This window comes from Myripristis murdjan, chromosome 15, assembly GCF_902150065.1.
Source record: "Myripristis murdjan chromosome 15, fMyrMur1.1, whole genome shotgun sequence".
Lineage (NCBI taxonomy): Eukaryota > Metazoa > Chordata > Actinopteri > Holocentriformes > Holocentridae > Myripristis > Myripristis murdjan.
This window is the reverse complement of record NC_043994.1, coordinates 22,624,375-22,639,056: the sequence shown is the minus strand read 5'-3', so window position 1 is coordinate 22,639,056 and position 14,682 is coordinate 22,624,375. Positions and strand designations below refer to the sequence as shown.

Here is a 14,682-nt window from a genome sequence, read left to right as displayed (position 1 = left end):
TTATGAACCTAAAATAATCTTAAAGATAGTACAATATCTAGTACATTGGCATTTACAAAGTTCGGTTGGAATTAAATTCTATTCCCTATTATTCAGAAATTATATTTAAAAAAAATACTCGTGGCTGGGTCAGGAGGTGAAAACGAATGATATCTCTAAAGTGATAATGACTTTCACACATTCACATTATTTAGAAAAGTTACGGCTTGGATTAAAATTGATGATTTCAGCGACAAAGAATATGATGATATAGACAAAACTACACCAAGTCAATTTGTAGAAAAGATGTCAATTCATTAAGCACTGAAAACACGCATAATTAATATGATTTAGTAACATATGCAAATATATAATTTTTTGTTATTTCATATTTTGTAGACCTATCTCTCGCTCTCTATCGTTCTCGAAAATTTGTGCAATATTTATTTCTGTCATGCAATTTATAACATTTACACTAAGAACGCCCTGTCTAAATAAATAAATAAATAAATAAATAAATAAATAAATAAATAAATAAATAAATAAATAAATAAATAAATAAATACTTCACTGTATTTTGAAATGCCATTTAACCTGATCGTAAACACACGCTTTTATTTCGAAAAGGTGCACCGGAAGTAATCGTTAGCTAGTGCAACATCCAACATAGAAAATTGGTTGATTTGAAGCCCTTAGCTGCGGTTTGTCATCTGACCAGAGATGAAGTTTGCCGTGAAAAGGGACTTTAGTTCAGTCTGGATCACGGCGAGCAGGAGCCGAGGACACAGCCAGGGAGACGGCTGCTGTAAGAAATGTTTGTTTACCTTTATGATTTATGTTCAGTCGAGCTAGCGAGCTAACACTGCTAGAGACAGCTGTCCGTCCAACGAAAAGCTTTACCGAGGTTTTTTGTCATACCGAGCCAGCCTCCAGTCCTGAGGTTTTCTTAAGATGCACACCATTTTGCCTAAAGTTATTTTGCCTAAAGTTACGCGGTGATAAACAGCTGGTTAATGGTAACACTTATTTCAGTGTTGTTCACCTGGTAGAGAAACACTGGCACTTAACATCTGGTACCAAAATAAATCACGCCCGTTCGCCTATGAAAGGTGTGCCGCTTATTTTACCTGTTTTTATTAATTTACCTGTCAGCTCTGCAGTCGACATGGCACAACAATAAATCAGCTTTTAGGCGCTGTATTGCTGAGTGACTCTGGTGAAGCCCACCCTGTCGACCAAGATACACACTTTGTTTGCCTGTCACGACAGCTCAGCTCGTAAACTTCTGTAATAAGTATTTATGGCCAGTTGCAATTATTTGCTCCAGTCATAATGTATCCCAGTTTTATTCGGGTTTGCTGTGGTTAGCTAGCCGAAACGATAGGAGGCCAAAAGTGGCAAGCCCAAATAAGTTAGCCAAGTTTATTTAATCCTGCTGTTACCTTTAAATGTTGTAACACTTTTTATCAGCTTGGGTCAGCAATTTAAACCGCCTGAAAATTATTAGAACTAAAATTACGAACCTAGTTTATGTGTAAGGGACTTTATATAAATAAAACAAACAAACAAGCTCCTCCACTGACAACCCTAATACACCAGATTTCATGTGGGAATCATGTTTTTCCCAAATGTCACATTAACTGTCAGTGGTTCCGACATTACTACAGCTATGGTGGTGGGGGTTAAGGGCCCTAAAGCAGAGAAAAGTTTTTTGAAGGTTGTAAATAGCATGTTATAGTTCCTCAGTGTGATCCAAATCAGCTAAAACAAAGTGTAAAATGTTGATATTTCTTCAGTGTTTTACACAGCTAAAACAGCCTGGGGGCAAATTGACCCCAGAGAAACAGAAATGCATACCAAATGTGTACAGGACATTGAAAACATATCATCATGTTAATCTTATGTTTCCCCAGTAGTCCCGATTATTTTAGGAAAAATAATTAAATATGAAGCAAACAATGTTAAGCATGTATTTAGAGATGTTAAACATTGAACCAGGTCAAACTGACCCCAGAGATAATAGGAGGGTTAAGGTTCACAGTTAGGCTAGTAGGTTACTTCACAGAGAACACTCGCACCTGACATGGACAGGTGTGTGTAAATGAAAGCCATAGAAACAAACACTGTGGCAACCATCTCCTGCCGCAACAAGCCCTCCTTCACCTGTGCACAAGGTGTGCATGGAGATTTAGCTATTAAGAAACTAATACTTTGTCAAACAGCGAACTGCTGTCTCCTGTAGGTAAGGGAAACACGTCAAAACAAAGCTCAGTGCGAGACGTTCCTGAAATCAAAGCAGGCAAAAGCAAGAACTTTTTCTTTTGTTACGTGCAAAATGCAGCTTGTTATGCTTTGTTCTACATTATGCATAAAATGTCATACCTGCTTTCATACCTGTCATACGTGCTGATCTAGTCAATGTTGGACTGACTGCACAACAGTGTTGCCAAAAGAAATAACATGAGCATAGGCTACATTAGTTCACTCTGATGTGTCTAGTTGATATGTGTAAACACCAACGAAGGCTCTGATACAAATTAAGCTAGTAGACCTTTACTTTGAAGTGAAAAATAAAGTCAGAGTCAGCACAACTACCAGATGAGAGTGTGCTTTTTCTGAGTCTGGAGTGAGTGTCGTGAGTTCTACTTCCTCATCAGTAGCAACACATGATGCTTTGGGACACAAGGTCAGCTCTTTGAAATCCCTTGGGCCCTTGGGAAGTGGTAAAAATAACCACATGTTGCGCAAGAAAGTGATGCCAGAGAAATCCTGTTTTGCCAGTTTGGGAGTCCTACAGGGAGTTGGTCCTGTCTTGTGACCATTGTGATATGCATCATTCATTGACTAAGGTGTAGTCAGCTGAAAACATGACATCGAGGGGAGGTATTGCTGAGGTCATTAATGAGTCATATAAAGACCTCCAGTTTCCCTTGACATGCTTTCCCTAGAATAGAAGTGTGATCCAGACTCAGTGGTAAAATGCTGAGATGGTTTATCTCAGTAGAATTTCTCATCCTGCGGTGTGTGGGCTTTATCTAACACCGACTGCAGTCATCTGTCTTTTGCAGTCAAGGACACATTCCTACTGTGGGAGAGCACATCCACACAGCGCTGTGAAATAGTAATGATGCCAGGAGACCCATAAATGTTGATGGTGCAGCAACAGCAGAGCGAGGAGAGACAATGTGTTCATGACATCCCATTCTACATCATCTGAAACATGATGTAGAACTATTATTGAATTGTGTACGTCTCTGCGTCCCTTGAAGAAGGCGTGTGTCGCGTTTGTCCTTTCTTTCATGCTGACCAAGCAGCACATGGGTAACTTCAGGCCAGGTCATGCCACATTTATTTACAGCATCATTAATGTGGGCTTAGGGACCTGGGAAATGCCTGCTGGGTACTCCTGCTGGAATGACACTGGTCACGCCTGACGGGAATAAATGTCAAGGGATGGAATGGTTTTATTAAAAACTGATTAGATATGTAACAGTTACACAGTTTCAAATTTTAGCTAGAGAGCACTCAGTGAAGTGCATATCTCTGCCAACGATATGAAATTGTCAAGATATGCCAGTTCTACATGTTGGATATCGAAAAATCAGTGTGAGAGCTCAAATTCCTCTTTACTCTGTGACCAGCCTTTCCATAAAGTTTTGTGGTATTAACGTCACGTGAATCCGTTGAAGTTACATGGATTTTTATCTAAAGCTACACCCATTGCAATGCAGCACTCCCTTTTGGACAATCAACATGAAAGGTTTAATCAGTCCTTCTGTGCCCCATGGCCAGCTGCTCCACAATGTTTTGTGCAAAGCTGTACATAACAGTTGGAGATATCGTGTTAGCAAACACCCAAACAGAAAAGTGTGAAAACATCTGATCCAACTCCATTGGAGGGGTATGGATCCTGATAACTATTTTGATTAGCCTGTTTTTTTTAAAAAAAGTCTTGGTTTTTGCGGAAGCCAAAATCAGCATCAATCAGTCAAGTCTCAAACGCGACGAGCCATGGGGAGCATTCAGTGAGTGTTTTTAACCCTTCCGAGAGGCCAGAGTCTGATGTCGGTCATGTTTTGGGTTTTATAAAATTGAATAATACAACGATAATGCTGGAAATTGTGACAATTCTGGTTGAGTCCACCACGTGATTCTCTATTTTTGAATGGTTCCACATCTAGGAGCTGTCTGTCTTCCAGTACCTAAGACCTGGACCACTGGACTGGTTTCTTCCAGCTGTAACCCAGAAGACGCTCTGCGCTATGTTTTCCCAACAAAGATAGTCGTTTTCTTTCCTCGCTGGAAAAGCACAACTAAAAGTAAGTCTGTTTGAATGGCCCTGTTCTATTCCACTTATTCCAATAACACCCCCACGTTTTATTGATTTTTAAACTCATGCTTTCATTCTTTGTTTCCCATCTGCCCGTCTATCCCTTGCTCTCCCATTTTCCTGCCCTCTCTTCATAGTATTCCCCTCCTCGCCCTCTCTTCCCTTTGCCCCTCCCTTTGGTTGTGTGTGTGTGTGTGTACTCTGTCTCTGAAGATGGATTGCACGGACGCTCTGCAGCCCAGCCTCAACTCCTCCTATGTGAAAGCTGCTCTTGGCAACCACAGCTTACCTGAGGATGAGGAGAGTGATGATCAGGGTCCCTCTGCAGACCGTGCCCCTCTGCTGCCCAGACACTCCACAGCGCCCCTGGCCGTACGCCACTCTCCAGAGGACTCATACTACTTGGTGTACATCATCTTCTTCCTGATGGGCATCGGCTCCCTGCTGCCCTGGAACTTCTTCATAACAGCCAAACACTACTGGATGTATAAACTGAGCAACACCAGTGATGACTCTGGCCGCGAGGAACCCCACTCAGATCTCAGTGTGAGTGAGGCTGAAAGTAGCCATAACAGCCATGTGTTTGTTCACTGTGCATGTGTGTACATGCGGATGTGCATATTTGTGCCATCATGCATGCATTTTAACATATTGTGATGATCCTGTGACAGCTGTGAGAACAGAGCGTCCATTCACATCTGAGAATCAAAGGATTCCAGGAATAGTTGCAGTAGTGCTAGTTTAAAGAGGAAAGTTGTTCTTTTCAGAGTTACTGGTGTGACTGGAATCCCAGTCACATAAACATATGGACCAGTTTCTTTTATTTAAGATGTCCTTCAAAACAGGTAACTGTAGCCCAGATGTTTGTTGGTTTCAACAGCTAAAATGGCCAGGAGTTAAATGAGACAGACTTTAATTTAATCTGTGAAGTGGACTGAAGGAAACTTGCACAGTAGCCGAAAAGGAGGATGAGAGGTTCATTATTAAAAAGTAGATCTGTCTTATTCCTGTGCAGCAAACATGTGGTTGATGATCTCATGAGAAGCAGCTCAGGGCAAGTAAACACAGAAAATCCAAGAAATGTTATGGATAAATGTCACTCAGCAAAAGAAGCTATTTATATGTTAATTGGCTGACTCCTGTTGGTGATTCAGTTGCAGCAGCTCCATTAAATTTGAGGAAGTTTAGCTCACTCAGAGTCATGCTTTTATTTCATCTTGCTCTTCAAAAAGAGACTCCATGGTGGAAGAATACATGCTAGGAACAAATTTGAAGAGGTTTTTTTTTTTAGATACTTACTGGGCATTGCAATATGATAAACAAGACATATTTTCTTAAAATGCACTGGGAATATATTTCAGTATGGAATAGAAAAATGTTCAGTTTTTATCCTTTTAGAACTGGTAGATGTGCAATTAATTGGCTTAATTAAATGGTTAATTGCGGAGGACAGTACTGAAGCCTGTGGTCACTCTTGCAGAGTTACTGTCATGGGACAGAAACACTTTATCAGCCATCCCACCCATAATCAACATGAAAACACATCACATGCAAGTGCATGAAATCAGATATACCAAACAAAAGCTGATGTCACCCATTGAGCTGCTGGAGGAAAAATGAGCACGGCTGGAAATGCTAGCAAAAGCAGAGAAACGGATACCGTGCACTGTCGGGGGGGAGTACAGACTATTTGTTGTATTGAAAAGTTGACTCTGGAAATTGTGAATAGCCCCTAGGGATAATGTCATGGTGGCGTGAAGAGTGTTGTGTGATGTTTGAGTAAACATTTGTGTCACTAATAACATAACGAATGCTTTTCAGTTTACTAAAAGTAGGTAGTTATCTGCTAAAACAATATTATAAATGGCTGGCTTTTGCTTAACTGTTATTTGAAAGGAAGCATTCACTGATTTTTTTGTGGAAGGTGTACAGATATCTTTGAAAAACCATTGGCAATACCTTTTCAGCTGGATCAGATATTCATAATGTACCAGATGCAGCACTGAACTGAACTGGGGGATTGCTCACAAAATCACCCAGAACAGTTCAAATTTTAGAGTTTGTCATTTGACTGAGTAACCACAGCAAGGCCAGAGAAAGGCAGGAGTCTGGTAGATTTATGTATCTCTGCCCTCTCCTTTCGCTTCCTCATGTGTGGGATTGTGTGCACGAGTGTGTGTGCTCTCACGTTCAAGCACATTCTTGAGCAAACAATTGATGTTTGGTCTTCTCTGTCACTATTCTCAGGACTACTTTGAAAGTTACCTGGCTATTTCCTCCACGGTGCCCTCCGTACTGTGCATGATACTCAACTACATCCTAGTTAACAGGTTGTTGTCACACACACACACACACACACACACACACACACACACACACAGACACACACCTTACTGAATTCCCTCACCACTGGCCAATACCCTGCTCACTGTCAGGCCTACAAGCCCGAGGTCCACATGTGCTATGAGCTCATTGCTTTTTTGCATTTTCATGTTACGTTGCCACACTTGCCATTCTAGCTAAGGTGCCATCCCAGAAAAAGGATATTAAACAATTCTATGATGAGTTATAATACCATACTATAGTTAGAGTAATAGCCTTTTCTTTCCCTTTACATTCTCCTTGACTTTGACCAGTCTGTGTTGTTTGGTCATGGACATACATATAGGTGCTTTCACACTCACATTTTCAACCCGGAGCGACCCCTTGATAAGAGGACAAGCAGTTTCATGTTCATTTTCACTCCAGGGTGTAAAACGTTGTGTGAAAACAACCGGGTTGAGCTCACCCCTTGTTTGCAGAATTAGGAGGAGCAGCTGACATTAATAGGAAACAAATGGACTGGTATTATTCTGGATAAGGGTATTAGTTGGCTAAACAAAATAGCTAAATGTCAAGAGTAATTTGGTCTAACGGTGACATTCTCCAACAGATAAACATCTGGCAAAGTGAAAATATTCAAGGACAGGCTTTTTTACCACTATGGGTTACTATAGTTACACTGTCCTCAGTAACCTAGACATTATTTCTGAGAAATTACTTTAAAAATGCTGTCTCTTCAACCCAGGATTAAAATAATTAGCGTGAAAACAGCTTCTCCAAACTTGTAAGTATGTATAAAGTTGTGGGGTAGTGAATAAAACAAACGTGAAAAGAAGCAGGGTTGAACTCAGGTGAGTCCTGGGGTGACTCACTGCAGGGTAAAATGTCCTGAGTGTGCTAGCACCTCATGTTAAAGTTTTATACCATTTTAAGATTATCTCCCTCAACAGAAAACTTGTTATAGTCACTAATGGATAATGAGTACCATCTTGTCTTACATTTGTGTTGACCCAGTATACTAGTAGGGCAGTTTGCTTATGTGTGTGTGTGTGTGTGTTGGTAGGTTCTCCCCAAAGGTACGGATCCTGTCATCTCTGTTTGTCATCCTGCTGGTGTTTGTGGCGACCACGGTGCTGGTGAAGGTGGACGTGTCGAGCCGGAGGGTTGAGTTCTTCACTGGTACGCTGGTCAGCGTGGCTTTCGTCAGCGGTGCCTCCAACGTCTTTACTGGCAGCATGTTTGGAATCAGCGGGCACTTCCCCATGAGGATCTCTCAGGCTCTCATATCAGGTGGCTCCCCACACTTAAGAATTACTGAACTCCTCCCAGTCAGGCCATTGTGCAGCATTTACACTGATACTGACAGCTGGCTTAGCTGATTTGAATTAGAGGACATGGACTTGTCAACTCCTCATGTCCAGTATTATGAATTTACAGGCAGCATTGTTCTGCTTTAAACATATTTGTTATTTATTTGTGAATCATAAAGCATATTGTTGTTGTTACCAATACCTCCCTCTCATGCCCTCTCCTGTCCCAGGCCAGGCCATGGGAGGCACACTGACAGCGTTAGCATCAATAATGGACCTGGCAGTGGCTGACGATGTGACAGACAGCGCTCTGGCCTATTTCTTGACAGCCGACATCTTCATTGTGCTCTGCATCGTCCTGTACCTGCTGCTGCCCAGGCTGGCTTACTCACGGTCAGTAGCAGACTAAAGATTTCATATGTCTTTGATATAAATCTCACACCTGTATTTTTATTTTCCAATAGTTAAAAAAAAATGAGAACACCTCACCGTTGTCTATGAAATTCACTTACGGCTGAATCTACAAGAACTAGTTAATCTTAACTGATGTTGGTATGAATTCATGGCAAACCACAGTCATCTTGTATTCTACTATTGTTAAAAAATTATGTTTACAGGGTTTCCGCGGGTCATTAAAAAGCATTAAAAGTCATTAAATAGATTTTGCGAAAATTAAGTTGGCATTAAAAAGCATTAAATTCGATGTCCAAAGGCATTAAAAAATTAAATACACTTGATGAAACAAAAAAACATTGTTATTCACGATTTATTTTGATTATATTAACATTTAATAATTTTGATCGGAAGTATAGTGTGATGATTGACAGGCGGAATCCTTTAATTGGCTATTGTTTACAACACTGGATGCTTGGAATGCAACGTGCTGTGAGCGTGCTCATGCTGTGGTGAAAGCGGTGGGAATATTAGCAAATGTCGGAAAATTGGGAAATTTCAGCAGAAGTGGTTGAAGGAAGAACAATTCAGAACCTGGTTAAAGCCCATCGACGGTAAACCCGGAGAGGCATTTTGCAGAGTGTGCAAAAAGATCTTCAAACTTTGCACAGTGGGCATCAATGCGGTGAAATCTCACATGCTGTCAGATAGTCACAAGTCGGTGATTAAAGGCATGCAGCAGTTAATTGTGTCGAATTTTTCTTGCCGTGACCGCAACGGAACTTCTGCTGTCGCTACCACACCTGCAGCTGCTGCTGCTACCACCACACCTGCAGCTGCTGCTGCTACCACCACACCTGCAGCTGCTGCTGCTACCACCACACCTGCAGCTGCTGCTGCTACCACCACACCTGCAGCTGCTGCTGCTACCACCACACCTGCAGCTGCTGCTGCTACCACCACACCTGCAGCTGCTGCTGTTACCACCATACCTGCAGCTGCTGCTGTTACCACCATACCTGCAGCTGCTGCTGCTACCACCACACCTGCCGCTACCACTTCAGGCTGGTTTTGTTATTTTTGAAATGTGCAAATAAATTCTGAGACTGTAAACTGTCGTGTGAGCCATTTCTAATTCACTATAGAGTGACAGTTAATGTAAATTTAGATTTTCTCAAATATTTAAGATTAGCATTGTCAAATGCTTTCAATTTTCTCTCTCTCTCTCTCTCTCTCTCTCTCTCTCTCTCTCTCTCTCTCTCTGTATATATATATGTGTGTGTGTGTGTGTGTATAAAACTGTATCTGCAGTTGGACATGGGCATTAAATGTGTTTAAAGTGGCATTAAAAAGCATTAAATTAGATTTGCTGATACCTGCAGAAACCCTGGTTTATAATCCACCTAATTTATATAGCAAAATATAGCAAAAAGTTAAAAGAAAAAACAAAGCAAGCATGGTAGACAATGTTAAATAACGTGTCATACAATCTAAATAGCCCATCTGTGGGATTACATTACACACAATTACAGCAACATAGAACACAGACAGCATAATAATACCAACCGCAATACTCTCAGGAATTATAACTATTTAAACAGCATGTATTTTCTTAATGATCATCCTTTTCAAATATTCTGCAAAGGCAAATGTTTCCTTTTCAAACAGATCTTTCCTATTAATCTTTCCTATTAATCTTATTAAACAAAGACGTTCTCATTGTGATGCGAAGGACAAGATGAAACAAAATGCATTTCATTTTCAATTTCATGTAACCCACATGAATGGCTAGACCTATCCGTTTTCATCAATGCCAAAATAATATCCAGTTTCCACAAGGAAATATTCCAGTCCTGAACTAATTTTTAATCAATCTCTATGTACTGAGTTTTGGCTGCTCCTTATGTCACTTGCCCAGTTTTCTCTATTCTGTTGAAAAACGGCATCCTTGGTCAAATTAGTATTGACTTTTTCTTTCAAGATGTACATATCCCGATACCCTGGTCTCTGGAATAAAGGGTGGATATACTCTGCCAAAGGGCCACTCATCTCTTTTGTCCCACATGAGCAACTTCTGACATAATGATGCTCAATAATCTATTTCACAATCTAAACATACACAAAGAAAGAAATAATAAATAAACAATAAAACAGGAGTTAAGAGAATTCCTTTATATAAACATTGGTTTTAAGAAGTGACTTTGACAAAATTATATAGCAGCAGCCCGGCTCCCTTTTGTAACAAGATGTGTATTAAGAACAACAAGTAGTGCCTTGTCTGAGGATCTTAAACTGTGCTCAAGGGTATAAGGATTTAAAAGATCTGAAATATAACTGGGTGCAAGATCCTGAAGGGCTTTCAAAGTCATCGATAAAACCTCAATCAATTCTAAACCCTATGGGATTAACAGTATTGAATTAAATGTCCATTGACCCAATGAGATTAAGAAATTCTTTTCAAGAGGAATCTGACTTAGAAGGCAGTATCATGACAAACATGAAACTTGTAAACAACATATATAAAAAAAGCCATATTTCAATAGCAGACTACAGCCTCACAGACGCCTATATACAGTTCCTAATTAAGTCTGCCTCAGCTTAATGATTTTAAAGTGACCAAAACACGCCTCTTTCATGAAAGCTGTTTGCCTAATTCAATTCAGATTTGAGCACCAAACTGCAAAATAAAAATCCTTGTGACTGTAGACAGTAACATGAGCCAAATATTATAGAGATTTATATGCAGAAATAATTAGGAAGCAGACTCAGACGAGGCTGGACAGAGCAGATTATTGACCCAATTGCAAAAAATAAAGTAATCAACAGTCAAATGCGTTCCCACAGTGGTATTTATATGGACAAACCAAGCAAGAAACATTTTAGGCACACCGCTCTACGTCAGATGACAGTGCGCTCAAAATGTTTCTGTTGGGGAGCTCGTTTGCAGCGTTGGCATGCTTTATTTTACACAGTCGGTAGTTTTTGTCTATGCAGCACTTGTAGTTACCTTGTATGTGTGTGGTTTATCATTTTGTCAGCACAATTAACTCAAGCATACAAGATACAATCATGAGCGAGAGCCTTCCCATCAGTAATAAACTACAGTGCCCCGTGATTCAGGATAGAACCATCAATCTGGACCAGTCTCTTTTCCACAAAAAAATAATAAAATAAAATAAACAAACAAAAAAATGTATTTGATTGATTTTGATTTGATTTGTTCCCATAATAAAATGCAATTCTGGCTTTAAAATGCTGATATGAATGAAAAGGTAATATTTTGTGATCTATATCCCACAGGCTAGATTCCTTTAAAAAGGGACTAAAACCCAAGAAGAGAAAAGAAGAGCAATGTAGTTTCTTTTCCTGTTGCCAATTAGAACTTAGTGGAACTGAAAATATTCACAGATTTGTGCAACTGCTTGGATTTAAGCATTTTATTTATTTTATTTATTTTGGACTTTAAGAGAAGTTCACGGCCAACGTTATGTTTGGATCTGGATGTATCTCAATGTTATCTTTGAAGTATTAACAGAGTTGAGCACTGGCTGCTCCATATAACCTGCCTGGCTGTGTTTCTCTTTCAGATACTACATGCTGGCAGGGTCGTGCTCGAGTCCAGAGGTGACGGCAGAGGGCGGGCCTGCAGCGGGCACAGCGAGTAGCATCTCTGTTCCACCACTGTGGCCAATCCTGAGGAAGACATGGGTGCTGGGCCTGAGTGTCTTCTACGTTTTCTTCGTTTCCATCGCCGTGTTCCCTGCAGTCTCCTCAGGCATCCAGTCTGTCCACAAGGACACAGGCAGCCCATGGACCACCACCTACTTCGTGCCCCTTACCAGCTTCTTCCTGTACAATGCAGCGGACTTCTGCGGGAGGCAGTCCACAGCCTGGCTGCAGGTCCCCGGCCCTACAAGTCGAGTCCTGCCCATGCTGGTGCTGTGTCGCACAGTCTTGATCCCTCTATTCATGTTCTGTAATTTCCAGCCGAGGAACCACCTCCGCACTGTACTTTTTCCCAGTGACCTGTACCCTGTGGTCTTCAACTGTCTTCTGGGTCTCTCCAACGGCTACCTGGGCACTCTGCCCATGATCTATGGGCCCAAGGTGGTGCCAAGGGAGCTGGCAGAGGCCACAGGAGTGGTCATGTCCTTCTTCCTCACTTTGGGATTGGCTGTCGGCTCAGCGTTCGCCGTGCTCCTTGTGCACTGCATCTGAACAAACTGTCCAGGAGGGAGCCAACTCCCTGTCCCTCATGCTTCAACATGAGGGTTGCTATATAAAGGTACAATTAAAGAAACAGTTCACCTGAGATACAAAAAATGTGCAATATATCCATCCATATAATTTGTGTGTGATTCAGCAAAATGATCTTTCCTGTTTCCCAACACCCGAATACACAGGGGTGGATGGGTATTCTTTGGTGGAGCTCAAAGTGTCAAAAAGTTGCATCATGATGAGGAAACTGTATTTCCCCACAACTAGGTTGGTAGTGCTGCAATTAACTAATTGTCTTCAGAAATTACATTCAGTAATTACACAAATTACATCTTCAACACGAAAAACTCAACCAGCAAGCTTTTTACAAAAACAATGACACAGATATCCAACATAATCCACAGCCCTTGGGAACCATTTTGTGCTAAGGAACACCAGCAAAAATTTATTAGATTAGATTATGCTGGGTATCAAGGTCATTGTCTTTGGAAAGAGCTTTTACTGTTTGAGTTTTTCTAATGTAATTTTCACCGGTGCAGCTCATGTTCCACAAATGAATACCCACCCAACCCCATTTTAGTATCGTTATGCTGGGATACAGGGCAACAAACTGGAAACCTCACCAAATCACACAGAAAGTGTCTGGAAGGATAGATTCCACTAGGAATAAGTGGGAAATTATCTAATTTGTTTTCCTCTGTTTTTTGAATTAACCTTTAAGCTACACGATAGACAGTGAGGCTGGAGAGTAGAGTGAGTGCACCCCCTGCTGATTAACACCTGAACAGCAAATCGCTGTGATGAGGAGTGCACCAGCTGTCTGTTGGCATTACAAGCATTACATTTACTTCAGTACTTAATCACAGAGCCTTACATTCTTTCATACCTCACAAAACACATGTATTTTATGCTGATGTTTAGTTCACTCAAATATTTTTTTTATCCAAAAAGTCAGGATAAAGTAGGTGGTTAGTAAAGACACAGAACAAGATGAAGTTCATTTTAAGGGACTTTACCAAACAAAGCTCACATTTGTACATTATCACACATACAGTATATCCAGAACTCTAAATATTTTTGCACAACCTTGTTTAGATAAGAGGGTTGGATTTTGGGGTGTATAGTTGTCCACAGGTTATCCAGACGGTGCTGAATTAAAAATGTGTGAAATTCTCCAGATAGCAAGCAGGTACAAGGTCCCACTGATGGATATGCAGCTAGAAAAATGTGGCTTTTTAATTAATTCTCTCTCAATTTGTGGGTTTACCTTGCTCTCAGGACCAAATTCAGTCGTTTCATGTATGCCTTAATGGTTTTGTCAAATAATGAGTAAAATGTTTACAATTCACCACCAGTTTCCTCCAAGTCATCCACAGCATTTCTGTGGATGTGGTTGTTGAGCTGAACCAAGCTGGACGAACTGAACTTTCCAGTAAAACTGCTTCCACTTCTGGTATTATGTAAATCTAAGAATTTCTTTACTTGTGGTGGCAAAAAGCCACTACTTTAATGAATGATTCTTGAGTTAAACATTTTTACTTCATAAAGACTGCACCTTTAGTTCTCTTGGAGTATTCATTATTGCTGTAGATATTTACTTCAGCAACAGGCAAAATCTGCCAGTTACAGTAAAGTGTTGCTTTTCTGGACTACCTCCAGTGACCTCAGCTCAGCTTTTGGGAGCATTTGGACAACTTGGGCTTACCATGACTCATGTAATCATTTGCAGAAGCCATAAAAGAAACAGCTTTATCACACATTTGGGAAGAGAATTTTGTAAAATACATCTTGTAATAATAAATTGTTCTTTACCTGAGTTTTTGTTGTGAGATACTGGAATAACTTGCTAAATGCTTAATATGACTTGAGTAAGCCTAGGGGGTCAATGAAATTAGTCCTGCCTGTATTCATTTTTCAAAAGCATTTTTTTTTTTTGAGCGTAGCATAAAATAGAAACACAGATTCAGAGATGACAGGCTGTGTTAAATTCACAAAGCTGTCTATATTAAACCTTAATTATTTGGCTACCATGGAATAATAAGATATTAACTGTATATGAGTATGTAATAAGCTTAACACAGCATTGAGCAACTAATTTGTAGTGACTCAGTGATAAACCGTTTGAATTTC

General features: G+C 40.4%; 1 protein-coding gene across 2 annotated transcripts; it reads left to right on the top strand.

Annotated features, from left to right (window-relative positions):
• Positions 1-624: 624 nt before the first annotated feature.
• On the top strand, positions 625-14,440 carry slc29a3 (solute carrier family 29 member 3). 2 transcript variants are annotated; one of them, XM_030070125.1, is made up of 7 exons: positions 625-784; positions 4,161-4,298; positions 4,523-4,855; positions 6,557-6,639; positions 7,695-7,921; positions 8,172-8,334; positions 11,922-14,440. In XM_030070125.1, exons 3-7 carry the CDS (start codon positions 4,523-4,525, stop codon positions 12,550-12,552), a joined length of 1,437 nt encoding a protein of 478 aa, XP_029925985.1. In that variant the 5' UTR covers positions 625-784; positions 4,161-4,298; the 3' UTR covers positions 12,553-14,440. The 2 variants fall into 2 exon arrangements, with proteins under 2 accessions (XP_029925985.1, XP_029925984.1); XM_030070124.1 differs by having other exon boundaries at positions 4,447-4,855.
• The last annotated feature ends 242 nt before the right edge of the window (positions 14,441-14,682 follow it).

Excerpts from the sequence above, each read along its gene's own strand:
- slc29a3 (XM_030070125.1), top strand. The coding sequence starts at position 4,523 with ATGGATTGCACGGACGCTCTGCAGCCCAGCCTCAACTCCTCCTATGTG. Across the intron at positions 6,640-7,694 it reads AACTACATCCTAGTTAACAG|GTTCTCCCCAAAGGTACGGA; the intron begins GTTGTTGTCACA and ends GTGTGTTGGTAG. Across the intron at positions 7,922-8,171 it reads CTCTCAGGCTCTCATATCAG|GCCAGGCCATGGGAGGCACA; the intron begins GTGGCTCCCCAC and ends CTCCTGTCCCAG.